This window comes from Achroia grisella, unplaced genomic scaffold (genome assembly GCF_030625045.1).
Source record: "Achroia grisella isolate CSIRO2021 unplaced genomic scaffold, CSIRO_AGI_Agris_v1 utg869, whole genome shotgun sequence".
Classification (NCBI taxonomy): domain Eukaryota; kingdom Metazoa; phylum Arthropoda; class Insecta; order Lepidoptera; family Pyralidae; genus Achroia; species Achroia grisella.
In genome coordinates this window covers 1,570,433-1,588,104 of record NW_026713049.1, presented here as the reverse complement: position 1 = coordinate 1,588,104, position 17,672 = coordinate 1,570,433, and the positions used below count along the sequence as shown (strand labels likewise).

Genomic DNA, 17,672 nt, shown 5'->3' with positions numbered 1-17,672 from the left:
ATTTTTATAAACGGTTATCTTTTTCCATCGCACCGCTCGCTATCGACAGTGAATTCATAGAAATGTCACTCTAAAAACAAAAATAGTTTTGTGTTTTGTATTTCAAATACTAAATGCAAAATAGGTATTTTCAAAATACTTTTTCAAAATAAAGTACCTTTTGAATTTTTGTCTAAACCTCAGATATTTTATTTATTTTAGGTATATCAATCATTACATAGTGTAGTATAAAACAAAGTCGATGTCGCATCTAACAGTACATAAATAAAGAAAGAAGACTTTTTGGCTCTGATACCGTAACGGCCTATCAATTATGAATTTATTATACCTAATCTAGATATTTTATATTCGCAATGCTACATACATTGTAATATCCGCCTCCATTCATTGTAACGGTGGAGGGACTAAATAGTTGAATAAAACTGAATAAGCACTTGCTCCACTCTATAGGTACTGCGTCGTCGTCGTATGCTGTTCATTTTTTCACTCGTTTTGGCGCCAAGAGAGGGTCACATAGTCGTGGTCAAGTTAAGAACTTATAATTTAATTTTGATAACAATAGATACAAGTAAAAAGTAGGTATTATATTAATGTACGTAAGTACTGAACTTAAAAATATTTATTCTTTAGTGTACATTTGAAAAACTTAACACTTAAGGACTTGTACATATACACGTACATACTGCCATTTTCTCTTAAAGACATCCAGAGAAGCACTGTTTATCAAATACGCGGGGTGCACCGACCTTTGACCTTATAACAACTGATTCGCGCGTAACGAATTACATTGCTACTTTTTGGTATTTTATAGTGGATATGTCACTATAAAATATTATTATTTCTTTAGATTATGACATAATAACATAGTTTACATGATTTTAAGGGAAACATACGATAAAAAAAATTCCCGTAAAATGTAAAAGATAAAAAATGGTTATTGTTGGTTATCCTTAAGAGATAGACATATACCATCATGGACTTTTTTGTTGACCTTATTTTGATACATCTCTAAGCACTAGACAATACGCATTTTCATTAAACAGTATTGTATTTTTTTTATTTCTTTAACTTTAATGCACAAACAAATTTGTACATGTGGCGGACTTAATATTTTGCCGCGTTATTTACCAGGCAACCATGAGTGGTGCAGCGAAAGATTATTGGCGGTGCACTAATATAAATAAGAAATGTCAAAAAAAGATATATAAATACAAAGCAAAATATACATTTCTATAAAAAAATAACAATATACATACATAAATATATAACCCATAAATGTATAAATAAATACATAATGATCCGATAATCAAATTATAAGTACAGTCTCAAATTGAAAGTAAGAAAAACAGAAAATATAGAGAGAACTATAGGGATATAACAGAAAGATGTGAAAAAAGGAGAAGGACAGTAAAAAAGTTACAAATTTAAATAATGTTCCCGCAATTTCTGTTTAAATGAATTTATTACATTATTATATATATTAGGCATACGACTAGCCTTGTGACTATTACCTTTTTTTAATCTATACATCTATACATGTAAATAAAATTGGAGTGTCTGTTTGTAATATTGAAATAACCGTTTTTTACTACTTGCATATGAATATAAATACGGTACATACACCAAAATAACATATTTTACAAGTTTTGTCTGTCTGTCTGTCTGTTTGTTCCGGCTAATCTCTGAAATAGCTGGACCGATTTTGACGGGACTTTTTTTGGCAAGTAGCTGATGTAATAAGGAGTAACTTACGCTACTGTTATTTTAGAAAAATAAAATAAAATTTCACGCGGACGAAGTCGCTGGGGCCAGCTAGTCTATAGATATACCGAGATTTAATATTTAAGTTGCTATTATGTTGGTGACAAAATTTTACTGTAATGTTACTATTACGTTATCCTACACAATTTGTATTATTTTGGATGAATAAATAAATAAATAATAATCTATACATCTATACATTTAATAAAAATTGGAGTGTCTGTTTGTAATATTGAAATAACCGTTTTTTACTACATGCATATGAATATATATAAGGTACATATACCAAAATAACAATTTTTATAATTTTTGTCTGTCTGTCTGTCGGTCTGTTTGTTCCGGCTAATCTCTGAAATGGCTGGACCGATTTTGACGGTACTTTTTTTGGCAGGTAGCTGATTTATAAGGAGTAACTTAGGCTACTTTTATTTTAGAAAAATAAAGTTAAATTCCACGCGGACGAAGTCGCTGTTCCCAGCTTGTTTTTAATAAAAACGGTTTATTTGATAGAAAAAACATCTTTTTTGTGGTACTTGAGAATGTTGAAGCATGTTGTTTGTAATATTGAAATAACCGTTTTTTACTACTTGCATATGAATATAAATACGGTACATATACTAAAATTTATTTTTATACAATTTTTGTCTGTCTGTCTGTCTGTTTGTTCCGGCTAATCTCTGAAATAGCTGGACCGATTTTAATGGGATCTTTTTTGACAGGTAGCTGATGTAATAAGGAGTAACTTAGGCTACTTTTATTTTAGAAAAATAAAGTTAACAACCACGCGGACGAAGTCGCGGGAATAGCTGGTGTATAATATATTAGAGATACCTACGTGTTTTTTTTTTATTGATGACTAGCTGTACACGGGATTTCGTCCGTGTGTAATTTAACTTTATTTTACTAAAATATAAGAAGTTACATTCTACGCGAACGAAGTCGCGTGTACAGCTAGTTGTCGGTAGTCTAGCGATTTAGCTAGTACACCGCTTTGATTCCTGCTTGGTGGTCGAGGGTTCGATTCCTCGCACGCTGCAAACATTTGTATTCATGAGTATGATTGTTTGTAACGGTCTGGGTGTTTTCTATGTATAGATAATATATATTAATTTACGAAAAAAATCTTTGTATTTGTATCAGTTGTCTGGTACCCATAACACAATGTTCAGCTAGCTTAACTTGGGTCTAGATGAAGCTGTGTGAATTGTCCTGAGATTACTATTATTACTATAATAAATCTTTTCAAATCAGCCGATGTTTATTTTTGCCATAATACGTGCTGTTACCATGTGATAATATTACGTAGTTACTGTTTTAAATGTGATGTGTTCATTATTTATATTTCCTTTGAATTAAAGACAAGTGTATATATATATATATATATACGCGCACTTAGTTGTACACTTTGTTGATCCAGCCACGACCCGTAGATACATTTGCTGGTTCCACTGTCTATCTCTTTCTACCACTATAACGGTATCGTGGCGGAACGGCAACATGTTGCCGTTCCGCGTTCCCGCGTGTTCCCTAGATAAAGTATTCGTCGATAGTACCTGTACTCGATATATATTTTTTCAACAATTTCCTGCAATAGTGACTCCGTATCAGCAAATTTTTTTAAATGCACAAAAACTTTTTGGCTCTGAATATATTTAAAAAATCATTTACTTGTGTGTTGATGAATTTATATACTAGTACATGAAGTACCTAAAATACTTGTTTTGATTCGAATAGGTAGCGATATTATGAATTTATTGTACGTAATCTAAAGATTTTGACGAAATAAGAGTAATTAGTTATCTATCTATCTGTTAACCTTGACTTCATACTGGCACCAGTATTATCAGATGATGAACATACTCTTCGAAAACTTACAGGCGAAATATCGTGTTTGGACTCATTAGATTGGTCTCGATGAATAGAGTTTAAAAAACTTAAAATAAATGGTAAATTAGAAATAACGTATAAAAACACTCTACGCAAAATTCAACCACTTTAAAACTTAATAATAATAATTAGGAAAAGATCAAAGCTATAAGTGCACTGAAAGTAATTGATGGCTTCCACACAATATTTTCAGTACTAAACAACTCTGTTTGTTCAGTAAAAGTGTAAATACACTGGTAACCTTTAATCATATTTTATATGCAAACATTACATATACAAACCCTAAAGTTTTATTTCAGAATAGCCAGTAGTTTTCAAGAAATAAGTCTTTGAAATTGTACGTGTAACTTATATATATACTAGTTTTTTCACCATAACAAACAACACCAATATGGCCTAGTTAGTAGTTTACCTGTGTACCAATTAATAATAATAGTAATCTCAGGACAATTCACACAGCTTCATCTAGACCCAAGTTAAGCTAGCTGAAGATTATGTTATGGGTACTAGACAACTGATATAAATACAAAGATTTTTTTCGTAAATACATATATATTATCTATACATAGAAAACACCCAGACCGTTACAAACAATTTAATAATAAGTTAATAGTTTAAGAAGTACGTACGTAATATTATCACATGGTAACAGCACGTATTATGGCAAAAATAAACATCGGCTGATTTGAAAAGATTTATTATAGTAATAATAGTAATCTCAGGACAATTCACACAGTTTCATCTAGACCCAAGTTAAGCTAGCTGAAGATTATGTTATGGGTACTAGACAACTGATATAAATACAAAGATTTTTTTTCGTAAATACATATATATTATCTATACATAGAAAACACCCAGACCGTTACAAACAATCATACTCATGAATACAAATGTTTGCAGCGTGCGAGGAATCGAACCCTCGACCACCAAGCAGGAATCAAAGCAGTGTGCTAGCTAAATCGCTAGACTACCGACAACTAGCTGTACACGCGACTTCGTCCGCGTGGAATTTAACTTCTTATATTTTAGAAAAATAAAGTTAAATTCAACACGGACGAAATCGCGTGTACAGCTAGTCATCAATAAAAAAACACGTAGGTATCTCTAATATATTATACACTAGCTGTTCCCGCGACTTCGTCCACGTGGTTTTTAACTTTATTTTTCTAAAATAAAAGTAGCCTAAGTTACTCCTTATTACATCAGATACCTGCCAAAAAAAAGTCCCGTCAAAATCAGTTCAGCCATTTCAGAGATTAGCCGGAACAAACAGACAGACGGACAAAAATTGTAAAATATGTTATTTTGGTGTATGTACCGTATTTATATTCATATGCAAGTAGTAAAAAACGGTTATTTCAATATTACAAACAACAGGCTTCAACATTCTCAAGTACCACAAAAAAGATGTTTTTTCTATCAAATAAACCGTTTTTATTAAAAACAAGCTGTTCCCGCGACTTCGTCCGCGTGGAATTTAACTTTATTTTTCTAAAATAAAAGTAACCTAAGTTACTCCTTATAAATCAGCTACCTGCCAAAAAAAGTACCGTCAAAATCGGTCCAGCCATTTCAGAGATTAGCCGGAACAAACAGACCGACAGACAGACAGACAAAAATTATTTATTTATTCATCCAAAATAATACAAATTGTGTAGGATAACGTAATAGTAACATTACAGTAAAATTTTGTCAACAACATAATAGCAACTTAAATATTAAATCTCGGTATATCTATAGACTAGCTGGCCCCAGCGACTTCGTCCGCGTGAAATTTTATTTTATTTTTCTAAAATAACAGTAGCGTAAGTTACTCCTTATTACATCAGCTACTTGCCAAAAAAAGTCCCGTCAAAATCGCTCCAGCTATTTCAGAGATTAGCCGGAACAAACAGACAGACAGACAAAACTTGTAAAATATGTTATTTTGGTGTATGTACCGTATTTATATTCATATGCAAGTAGTAAAAAACGCTTATTTCAATATTACAAACAGACACTCCAATTTTATTTACATGTATAGATGTATAGATTAAAAAAAAAGTAACAGTCATAAGGCTAGTCGTATGCCTAATATATATAATAATGTAATAAATTCATTTAAACAGAAATTGCGGGAACATTATTTAAATTTGTAACTTTTTTATTGTCCTTCTCCTTTTCTCACATCTTTCTGTTATATCCATATAGTTCTCTCTATATTTTCTGTTTTTCTTACTTTCAATTTGAGACTGTACTTATAATTTGATTATCGGATCATTATGTATGTATTTATTTATACATTTATGGGTTATATTTACATATATATTTATGTATGTATATTGTTATTTTTTTATAGAAATGTATATTTTGCTTATCTTTATTATCTTTATAAATCTTTTTTTGACATTTCTTATTTATATTAGTGCACCGCCAATAATCTTTCGCTGCACCACTCATGGTTGCCTGGTAAATAACGCGGCAAAATATTAAGTCCGCCACATGTACAAATTTTTTTGTGCATTAAAGTTAAAGAAATAAAAAAAATACAATACTGTTTAATGAAAATGCGTATTGTCTAGTGCTTTGAGATGTATCAAAATAAGGTCAACAAAAAAGTCCGTGATGGTATATGTCTATCTCTTAAGGATAACCAACAATAACCATTTTTTATCTTTTACATTTTACGGGAATTTTTTTTATCGTATGTTTCCCTTAAAATCATGTAAACTATGTTATTATGTCATAATCTAAAGAAATAATAATATTTTATAGTGAAATATCCACTATAAAATACCAAAAAGTAGCAATGTAATTCGTTACGCGCGAATCAGGTGTTATAAGGTCAAAGGTCGGTGCACCCCGCGTATTTGATAAATAGTGCTTCTCTGGATGTCTTTAAGAGAAAATGGCAGTATGTACGTGTATATGTCACACACAAGTCCTTAAGTGTTAAGTTTTTCAAATGTACAATAAAGAATAAATATTTTTAAGTACAGTACTTACGTACATTAATATAATACCTACTTTTTACTTGTATCTATTGTTATCAAAATTAAATTATAAGTTCTTAACTTGACCACGACTATATGACCCTCTCTTGGCGCCAAAACGAGTGAAAAAATGAACAGCATACGACGACGACGCAGTACCTATAGAGTGGAGCAACTGCTTATTCAGTTTTATTCAACTATTTAGTCCCTCCACCGTTACAATGAATGGAGGCGGATATTACAATGTACGTAGCATTGGGAATATAAAATATCTATATTAGGTATAATAAATTCATAATTGATAGGCCGTTACGGTATCAGAGCCAGTCTTCTTTCTTTGTTTATGTACTGTTAGATGCGACAGCGACTTTGTTTTTATATTACTATGTAATGATTGATATACCTAAAATAAATAAAATATCTGAGGTTTGGACAAAAATTCAAAAGGTACTTTATTTTGAAAAAGTATTTTGAAAATACCTATTTTGCATTTAGTATTTGAAATACAAAACACAAAACTATTTTTGTTTTTAGAGTGACATTTCTATGAATTCACTGTCGATAGCGAGCGGTGCGATGGAAAAAGATAACCGTTTATAAAAATATAATAAATAGCCCTGGACAATTAACACAGACTGATACTGAACTGATATAAATAGATATTTTTATTTTGTAAATACATATATAATATACATAGAAAACACCCAGACTGATGAAAACAATCGATGACCGATGAGTACAATTGTTTGCACCGTGCGAGAAATCGAACCCGCGACCATCGGATGTAAAGCGGTGTGACCACCGAGGCAGTCGAAATATATAAATAATCTTATGAATTTAATTTATTCTAATTTGTTTGTGTGCGCGGGGTGAGGTGTACGGTGCTCCCCCCTGCCTCCACCGTTGCTGGAGCTTGCATGTATGGAGCATTGCGAATATAAAATATCTAGATTAGTAAATTCATAATTGATAGACCGTTACGGTATCTATATATATTCGGATTAAAATAAGTATCGCAGTAAGGACCAGTATATAAAGTGATCAACACAATTAATTGATTTTTGAAATATATATACAGAGCCAAAAAGTCTTTGTGTATTCAAAAAATATCTAATTTGTTTGTGTCCGCGGAGTGCGGTGTACGTGCAGGGGGGACCCTGCCTCCACCGTTGCTGGAGCTTGCATGTATGGAGCATTGCGAATATAAAATATCTAGTAATATTAGTAAATTAATAAATTCATAATTGATAGACCGTTACGGTATCTATATATATTCGGATGAAAATAAGTATCGCAGTAAGGACGAGTATATAAAGTGATCAACATAATTAATTGATTTTTGGAATATATTCAGAGCCAAAAAGTCTTTGTGTATACCAAAAATTTAGCCGTTCGGAGCCATTCAGTCACGAATTATTAGTAAAAAAAGTGTCGAGTATATCGTACTATCGACGAATATATATGGCCACATCGCAAAATAGAATGCGACGTTGCCATACCGCCTGAGATATACGCGATAGGACTCAAGTTTTACTTATTCAGTGTAAAAGGTGGAATCGGCAAGTGTTTAGGTTGTGGCGTGATCAACAAAGTGCCCAAAGAGGTGTTTATACACTATCAATTATGAATTTATTAATTTACTAATGTAGATATTTTATATTCGCAATGCTCCATACATAGTAACTCCACCGTTGCAGGGGGGAGCACCGTACACCGCACCCCGCGCACACAAACAAATTAGATATTTTTTGAATACACAAAGACTTTTTGGCTCTGTATATATATTTCAAAAATCAATTAATTGTGTTGATCACTTTATATACTGGTCCTTACTGCGATACTTATTTTAATCCGAATATATATAGATACCGTAACGGTCTATCAATTATGAATTTATTAATTTACTAATCTAGATATTTTATATTCGCAATGTTCCATACATGCAAGCTCCAGCAACGGTGGAGGCAGGGGGGAGGCAGGGGGGACCGTACACCGCACCCCACGCACACAAACAAATTAGAATAAATTAAATTCATAAGATTATTCATATATTTCGACTGCCTCGGTGGTCACACCGCTTTACATCCGATGGTCGCGGGTTCGATTTCTCGCACGGTGCAAACGTTTGTACTCATCGGTCATCGATTGTTTTCATCGGTCTGGGTGTTTTATATGTATATTATATATGTATTTACAAAATAAAAATATCTATTTATATCAGTTCAGTATCAGTCTGTGTTAATTGTCCAGCGCTATTTATTATATTTTTATAAACGGTTATCTTTTTCCATCGCACCGCTCGCTATCGACAGTGAATTCATAGAAATGTCACTCTAAAAACAAAAATAGTTTTGTGTTTTGTATTTCAAATACTAAATGCAAAATAGGTATTTTCAAAATACTTTTTCAAAATAAAGTACCTTTTGAATTTTTGTCTAAACCTCAGATATTTTATTTATTTTAGGTATATCAATCATTACATAGTGTAGTATAAAACAAAGTCGATGTCGCATCTAACAGTACATAAATAAAGAAAGAAGACTTTTTGGCTCTGATACCGTAACGGCCTATCAATTATGAATTTATTATACCTAATCTAGATATTTTATATTCGCAATGCTACATACATTGTAATATCCGCCTCCATTCATTGTAACGGTGGAGGGACTAAATAGTTGAATAAAACTGAATAAGCACTTGCTCCACTCTATAGGTACTGCGTCGTCGTCGTATGCTGTTCATTTTTTCACTCGTTTTGGCGCCAAGAGAGGGTCACATAGTCGTGGTCAAGTTAAGAACTTATAATTTAATTTTGATAACAATAGATACAAGTAAAAAGTAGGTATTATATTAATGTACGTAAGTACTGAACTTAAAAATATTTATTCTTTAGTGTACATTTGAAAAACTTAACACTTAAGGACTTGTACATATACACGTACATACTGCCATTTTCTCTTAAAGACATCCAGAGAAGCACTGTTTATCAAATACGCGGGGTGCACCGACCTTTGACCTTATAACAACTGATTCGCGCGTAACGAATTACATTGCTACTTTTTGGTATTTTATAGTGGATATGTCACTATAAAATATTATTATTTCTTTAGATTATGACATAATAACATAGTTTACATGATTTTAAGGGAAACATACGATAAAAAAAATTCCCGTAAAATGTAAAAGATAAAAAATGGTTATTGTTGGTTATCCTTAAGAGATAGACATATACCATCATGGACTTTTTTGTTGACCTTATTTTGATACATCTCTAAGCACTAGACAATACGCATTTTCATTAAACAGTATTGTATTTTTTTTATTTCTTTAACTTTAATGCACAAACAAATTTGTACATGTGGCGGACTTAATATTTTGCCGCGTTATTTACCAGGCAACCATGAGTGGTGCAGCGAAAGATTATTGGCGGTGCACTAATATAAATAAGAAATGTCAAAAAAAGATATATAAATACAAAGCAAAATATACATTTCTATAAAAAAATAACAATATACATACATAAATATATAACCCATAAATGTATAAATAAATACATAATGATCCGATAATCAAATTATAAGTACAGTCTCAAATTGAAAGTAAGAAAAACAGAAAATATAGAGAGAACTATAGGGATATAACAGAAAGATGTGAAAAAAGGAGAAGGACAGTAAAAAAGTTACAAATTTAAATAATGTTCCCGCAATTTCTGTTTAAATGAATTTATTACATTATTATATATATTAGGCATACGACTAGCCTTGTGACTATTACCTTTTTTTAATCTATACATCTATACATGTAAATAAAATTGGAGTGTCTGTTTGTAATATTGAAATAACCGTTTTTTACTACTTGCATATGAATATAAATACGGTACATACACCAAAATAACATATTTTACAAGTTTTGTCTGTCTGTCTGTCTGTTTGTTCCGGCTAATCTCTGAAATAGCTGGACCGATTTTGACGGGACTTTTTTTGGCAAGTAGCTGATGTAATAAGGAGTAACTTACGCTACTGTTATTTTAGAAAAATAAAATAAAATTTCACGCGGACGAAGTCGCTGGGGCCAGCTAGTCTATAGATATACCGAGATTTAATATTTAAGTTGCTATTATGTTGGTGACAAAATTTTACTGTAATGTTACTATTACGTTATCCTACACAATTTGTATTATTTTGGATGAATAAATAAATAAATAATAATCTATACATCTATACATTTAATAAAAATTGGAGTGTCTGTTTGTAATATTGAAATAACCGTTTTTTACTACATGCATATGAATATATATAAGGTACATATACCAAAATAACAATTTTTATAATTTTTGTCTGTCTGTCTGTCGGTCTGTTTGTTCCGGCTAATCTCTGAAATGGCTGGACCGATTTTGACGGTACTTTTTTTGGCAGGTAGCTGATTTATAAGGAGTAACTTAGGCTACTTTTATTTTAGAAAAATAAAGTTAAATTCCACGCGGACGAAGTCGCTGTTCCCAGCTTGTTTTTAATAAAAACGGTTTATTTGATAGAAAAAACATCTTTTTTTTGTGGTACTTGAGAATGTTGAAGCATGTTGTTTGTAATATTGAAATAACCGTTTTTTACTACTTGCATATGAATATAAATACGGTACATATACTAAAATTTATTTTTATACAATTTTTGTCTGTCTGTCTGTCTGTTTGTTCCGGCTAATCTCTGAAATAGCTGGACCGATTTTAATGGGATCTTTTTTGACAGGTAGCTGATGTAATAAGGAGTAACTTAGGCTACTTTTATTTTAGAAAAATAAAGTTAACAACCACGCGGACGAAGTCGCGGGAATAGCTGGTGTATAATATATTAGAGATACCTACGTGTTTTTTTTTTATTGATGACTAGCTGTACACGGGATTTCGTCCGTGTGTAATTTAACTTTATTTTACTAAAATATAAGAAGTTACATTCTACGCGAACGAAGTCGCGTGTACAGCTAGTTGTCGGTAGTCTAGCGATTTAGCTAGTACACCGCTTTGATTCCTGCTTGGTGGTCGAGGGTTCGATTCCTCGCACGCTGCAAACATTTGTATTCATGAGTATGATTGTTTGTAACGGTCTGGGTGTTTTCTATGTATAGATAATATATATTAATTTACGAAAAAAATCTTTGTATTTGTATCAGTTGTCTGGTACCCATAACACAATGTTCAGCTAGCTTAACTTGGGTCTAGATGAAGCTGTGTGAATTGTCCTGAGATTACTATTATTACTATAATAAATCTTTTCAAATCAGCCGATGTTTATTTTTGCCATAATACGTGCTGTTACCATGTGATAATATTACGTAGTTACTGTTTTAAATGTGATGTGTTCATTATTTATATTTCCTTTGAATTAAAGACAAGTGTATATATATATATATATATACGCGCACTTAGTTGTACACTTTGTTGATCCAGCCACGACCCGTAGATACATTTGCTGGTTCCACTGTCTATCTCTTTCTACCACTATAACGGTATCGTGGCGGAACGGCAACATGTTGCCGTTCCGCGTTCCCGCGTGTTCCCTAGATAAAGTATTCGTCGATAGTACCTGTACTCGATATATATTTTTTCAACAATTTCCTGCAATAGTGACTCCGTATCAGCAAATTTTTTTAAATGCACAAAAACTTTTTGGCTCTGAATATATTTAAAAAATCATTTACTTGTGTGTTGATGAATTTATATACTAGTACATGAAGTACCTAAAATACTTGTTTTGATTCGAATAGGTAGCGATATTATGAATTTATTGTACGTAATCTAAAGATTTTGACGAAATAAGAGTAATTAGTTATCTATCTATCTGTTAACCTTGACTTCATACTGGCACCAGTATTATCAGATGATGAACATACTCTTCGAAAACTTACAGGCGAAATATCGTGTTTGGACTCATTAGATTGGTCTCGATGAATAGAGTTTAAAAAACTTAAAATAAATGGTAAATTAGAAATAACGTATAAAAACACTCTACGCAAAATTCAACCACTTTAAAACTTAATAATAATAATTAGGAAAAGATCAAAGCTATAAGTGCACTGAAAGTAATTGATGGCTTCCACACAATATTTTCAGTACTAAACAACTCTGTTTGTTCAGTAAAAGTGTAAATACACTGGTAACCTTTAATCATATTTTATATGCAAACATTACATATACAAACCCTAAAGTTTTATTTCAAGTAAATAACTAGTTTATTAGCATACAACGTTATAATTTAATTTTCTCATTGCTTTCTTGATTTAATTGATTGATTTTAGAAACATGAAAGCGTAGCGGTTTTTGTATTGATTGCCGCATGCATTCTTATGTAAAATGTGAATACTATAACTATCAGATGGCAATTGTAAGTAGCTTTGACGTAGTCTAGTGTTTTGAGTAGTCATGCTCACTAAAATGTCCAGACTTGTGGCGGCGTGGTGGGCCGGGTCATTGGGCTCCCTAAAATATGGTCGAGCGCAGTGATGGCTGGCTCATCCGTCATACTCGTGAACGGGTGCTGCTTGTAGGGACTGGTCTGCTCTAATCACTATGACTGATTTTCTCTTATTAATTGTTTAACCAGTTGGTTATATATTCAATATTTTTTCTATTTGAGTATTTAATTGAATTAGTGCTAATTGTTGGTTTGTATTCACACACTTAAACTTAAAAATGTAAAGTAATAATAAAATTATTTAAAAGAGCAACACGCAAGTTTCTTGCTCGTTCTTCTTGTGATGAGACAGCTTTCCGAACGAGCGGTAGATTAAAAAATGTAATGACTATTCAAAAGTGCTTCAATGTAAGTTTATTTGAATAAATGATTTTCTATTTCTATTTCAGAATGGCCAGTAGTTTTCAAGAAATAAGTCTTTGAAATTGTACGTGTAACTTATATATATACTAGTTTTTTCACCACAGCAAACAACACCAATATGGCCTAGTTAGTAGTGTACCTGTTTACCAATTTACCACATAGATACTCCGAGTTCGAATCCTACACTTTTTTTTCATTATTTATTTTTTTGTTTTTTTTTTTATTTTATATTTTAATAATTAATTTATGATTATATACGATTATGAATTTATAATAAAAACGTAGTTAAGTATTAAATTAATTTTACTAGTTAGGAGTGTACCTGTGTACCAACTTACCACACAGACACCCCGGGTTCGATTCCCACCATTGACTATTGTTATTTACTCCTTTTTGTTTTTTTTTAATTTAATATTTTAATAATTAAATTAATTTATACGAGAAAAACGTAGTTAAGTATTAAATTAATTTTACTAGTTAGGAGTGTACCTGTGTACCAACTTACCACACAGACATCCCGGGTTCGATTCCCACCATTGACTATTGTTATTTACTTCTTTTTGTTTTTTTTTTAATTTATTATTTGAATAATTAAATTAATTTATACGAGAAAAACGTAGTTAAGTATTAAATTAATTTTACTAGTTAGGAGTGTACCTGTGTACCAACTTACCACACAGACACCCCGGGTTCGATTCCCACCATTGACTTTTTTTTTTTTTTTTTTTTTAAAGTAATATTTAAAATTAACTATTTTAATAATTAAATGAATTTAATCGATAAAAACGTTGTTTAATATTAAATAAATTTTAAGTGACATTAACTATTATAGCATGCACAAAAAATATTTTGTAATAATAAAGAAAATACATTTGAAATATTGTTGTGTTCATTATTTATAAGATCTTACTATAATTGTTAGCTGCTTTACAATTTAGAAAGTATAATAGTTAATGTAAATTAAAATTAATTTAATACTTGACAACTTTTTGTTCGATTAAATTCATTTAATTATTAAAATAGTTAATTTAAAATATAACATAAAGTCAAAACAAAAAAAATTCTATGGCGGGAATCGAACCTTGAGCGTCCGTTTGGTAAGTTGATTTGAAATTCAAAGGCTTATTTCTTCGAAATTACTGGTCATTTTGTAATAATACTTAGGGTTCGCATACCCTTATCGGATAATACTAATACACGGAGTTTCGTCACAATAAAATATCTAGGTTAGGTATAATAAATTCATAATTAATAGACCGTTACGGTATCTGTATATATTCGGATCAAAACAAGTACTATGAAATAACAAAGAGTATATAAATTGATTAACACAAGTAATTGATTTTTGAAATATATTCAGAGCCAAAAAGTCTTCTTTCTTTATTTATGTACTTGTTAGATGCGACAGCGACTTTTTTTTATACTATACTATACTATGTAATGATTGATATACCTAAAATAAATAAAATATCTGAGGTTTGGACAAAAACTCAAAGGGTAATTTATTTTGAAAATACCTATTTTGCTTTTAGTGTTATAGTACTTTAACTGTTATGTTTTAAGTAACAATGTTTAATTATAATTAATACTACTGCACCAACATTCCGATCGTGCAAAAAAATTTGCTGTTTCATTATTTTTTAGTTCAATTAGTGGTCTACCTAAGTCCTGGGCTAAGGGGGGGAAAGTCATGACGCCCCCATGACTCCCATGACCTCCATGACGCTCCCCCCTGGATCCGCCGTTGCGTCTTCTCTTTATTCGCTCAGTAACGTTGTTACAAAAGAAAAGATTCCCGTCCAAAAAATAACAAGTATTGAGGTTTGATCTGGAGTCACGTTACTCCAGACTGATTTCTATAAATATTTAGATTAGATAGACTATTATTCTTGAAATACTAGCTAGACATTATTAAGTTACTGTAGCCATAATGTAGTAGCCCAAACGTGCCAATGAGGAAGCCCTTGGCAAATGCTGCACCCTGATTGGCCCGTTTGAATTGGATCAAGAAGTGGTCGTATGCCAAAAAGGTGGATTTGTATAAAATCGTGTATAAATCGCTTAATTATTATTATTACTCGTCTTGACAGTTGTGGCTCAAAACGGATCAACATTTATATATGGTCATCTGGCATTAGATCAACAAAAGGCCTCCGGATCAACAAGTGAAAAAGGATCAACAAAAAACTACCTATACGGCACGTCTGAGCCACAAAGTGCCCAAGGGGATATTTATATATATATATATATATATATATATATATATATATATATATATATATATATGGGCCATTATACACGAGGTATACCTTAAGGTATACCTTACAGACAATTTCTGTGTTTACGCACTGTTAGCGGCAGGCTTCTACGATAGCGTCGATACACTCCCTTGGTTAGTAGTCATTCTTCATCATGGTGGAAAGCATATTCGTGACCATGTTTACCAGGAGCGCGCACACCATATGAGAATTTTACAAAGCTATTTGATGATCTTGATTGATGACCAGTATTTTAGTGATAATAAAATCGTCTGCGGTATAAAAAAACAATCCCATTTTTTATCATCCGGTAGAGATAGAAATTGATAAAAATATATTTTTTAATCAATGTATTTTTTATGGTTAATAAACTTAAGTAATACTTATAAGCTACATTTTTACCACATAGCTCAGTAAATATGCGTCCAATTGTCAACAGTCGAGAAAGAGATTTTATAAAATTTACCAATTCTTAGGACTTATTTTTATATGTACGTATATTTACAGGTATGCCGACCCTTGGCAAATTCGACCTCACCTCTGAACGAATTAGGGTACATTATCGACTACACATGCCAGACTAATGACAGTCGCCTCATCAAGAACGCTCGACTGTCCTTCCCTAGCGCGCACTCTAGTTATGCCATTTACTCTGCTTTATACCTTATAGTAAGTACACATAAAATACTTATATCTACTTACTAGTAACCCGTCCCGACTTCACACGCAATACAACCATTTGGATTTTTCTGTTTTTCTATACTATAATATTCATCTGTCTGGTTTTGCTTGCTAATCTTTGAAACGGCTGGACGGATTATGAGTCTCAGATAGCTAAAAAATATTCACGCGAACAAAGTCGCGAGTTAGAGCTACTTATATAATGGTAACCCAGGACATCTCACACAGCGCCATCTTGTCTCAAGCTAAGCAGAGTTGTGCAATGCAATACTAGTCAACTGATACAAATACTTAAATACATATTTTTGTAAGTACATACATAATATACATAAAAAGTACCCAGATCTATACAAACAATTTTATGAATACAAATGTTTACAGCATGCGTGGAATCGAACCATGGTCGGGCCATGGGAAAAAACTGTGTTCTAGACCGTTGAACCACACCAATTGCAACGATATTTGGTCTACTATTTCAGTTCTACATTCAAACAAAAGCGAAATGGCGCGGGTCGAAGCTGCTCCGACATGGCATACAGTTCGCTGCGCTTATGGGTGCTTGGTATGTCGGCATCTCGCGGGTGGTGGACCACTACCATCACTGGAGCGATGTGGCTGCGGGATTCGTAAATGGCACCGTATTTGCTGTCCTTACGGTATTAAAAATCTTATTCATCATTACACTATACGGAATTTTTTGTCAGACACAATCGGACCTGCGAGCACAATTAGACACTGAACTAGTAGTTTAGCACCTTGAATTACGCCTAATTGACATTTCTGCTCCCCGGTGAAGGAAACACCGATATCAAAACAAAGATTAACAGGGCTGTAAAACTGATTAAATCTGGAAACAAAAATTATGCCGTATGCCAGCGGTAGGCTCGCTACCTGTCATGTTTTCAATTCATTTCAATTCATACATTCATAAATGAATGAATGAATTTTAAATAAATTAAGAGCCGTGCTCTTAAATTATTTAAAATTCATTCATGCGTGTAATGGTAGACAGGTAAAATATTAGCATGATTTTATATATTTTTTAAACAAAATAAAAAAATGATCCTAAAAATAAAGTTTTAATGAAAAATAGTTTACATCCTTTTTTCAGTACTACACAGAGTAACACACAAAATTTCATAGTAATTGGTTAAGCCGTTTAGTAGCAGTTTTGTTACAAACACTGACACGAGAATGTTATATATTACATTACATATTTTATATTTTTTATACATTATTTTACAAGTTGAAACATCATTAAACGAAAACTATTAATATTTTCT

The 17,672-nt window shown here is 31.9% G+C and overlaps 1 protein-coding gene across 1 annotated transcript in view; it reads left to right on the top strand.

The window, feature by feature from the left end:
- Positions 1-17,672, top strand: part of LOC131852864 (putative phosphatidate phosphatase) — a 31,504-nt gene that overhangs the window by 13,431 nt on the left and 401 nt on the right. Inside the window, exons 4-5 of the mRNA XM_059203601.1 lie at positions 16,216-16,377; positions 16,869-17,045. Coding sequence (XP_059059584.1) covers positions 16,216-16,377; positions 16,869-17,045 — 339 coding nt within the window. The remainder of the gene's footprint in view (positions 1-16,215; positions 16,378-16,868; positions 17,046-17,672) is intronic.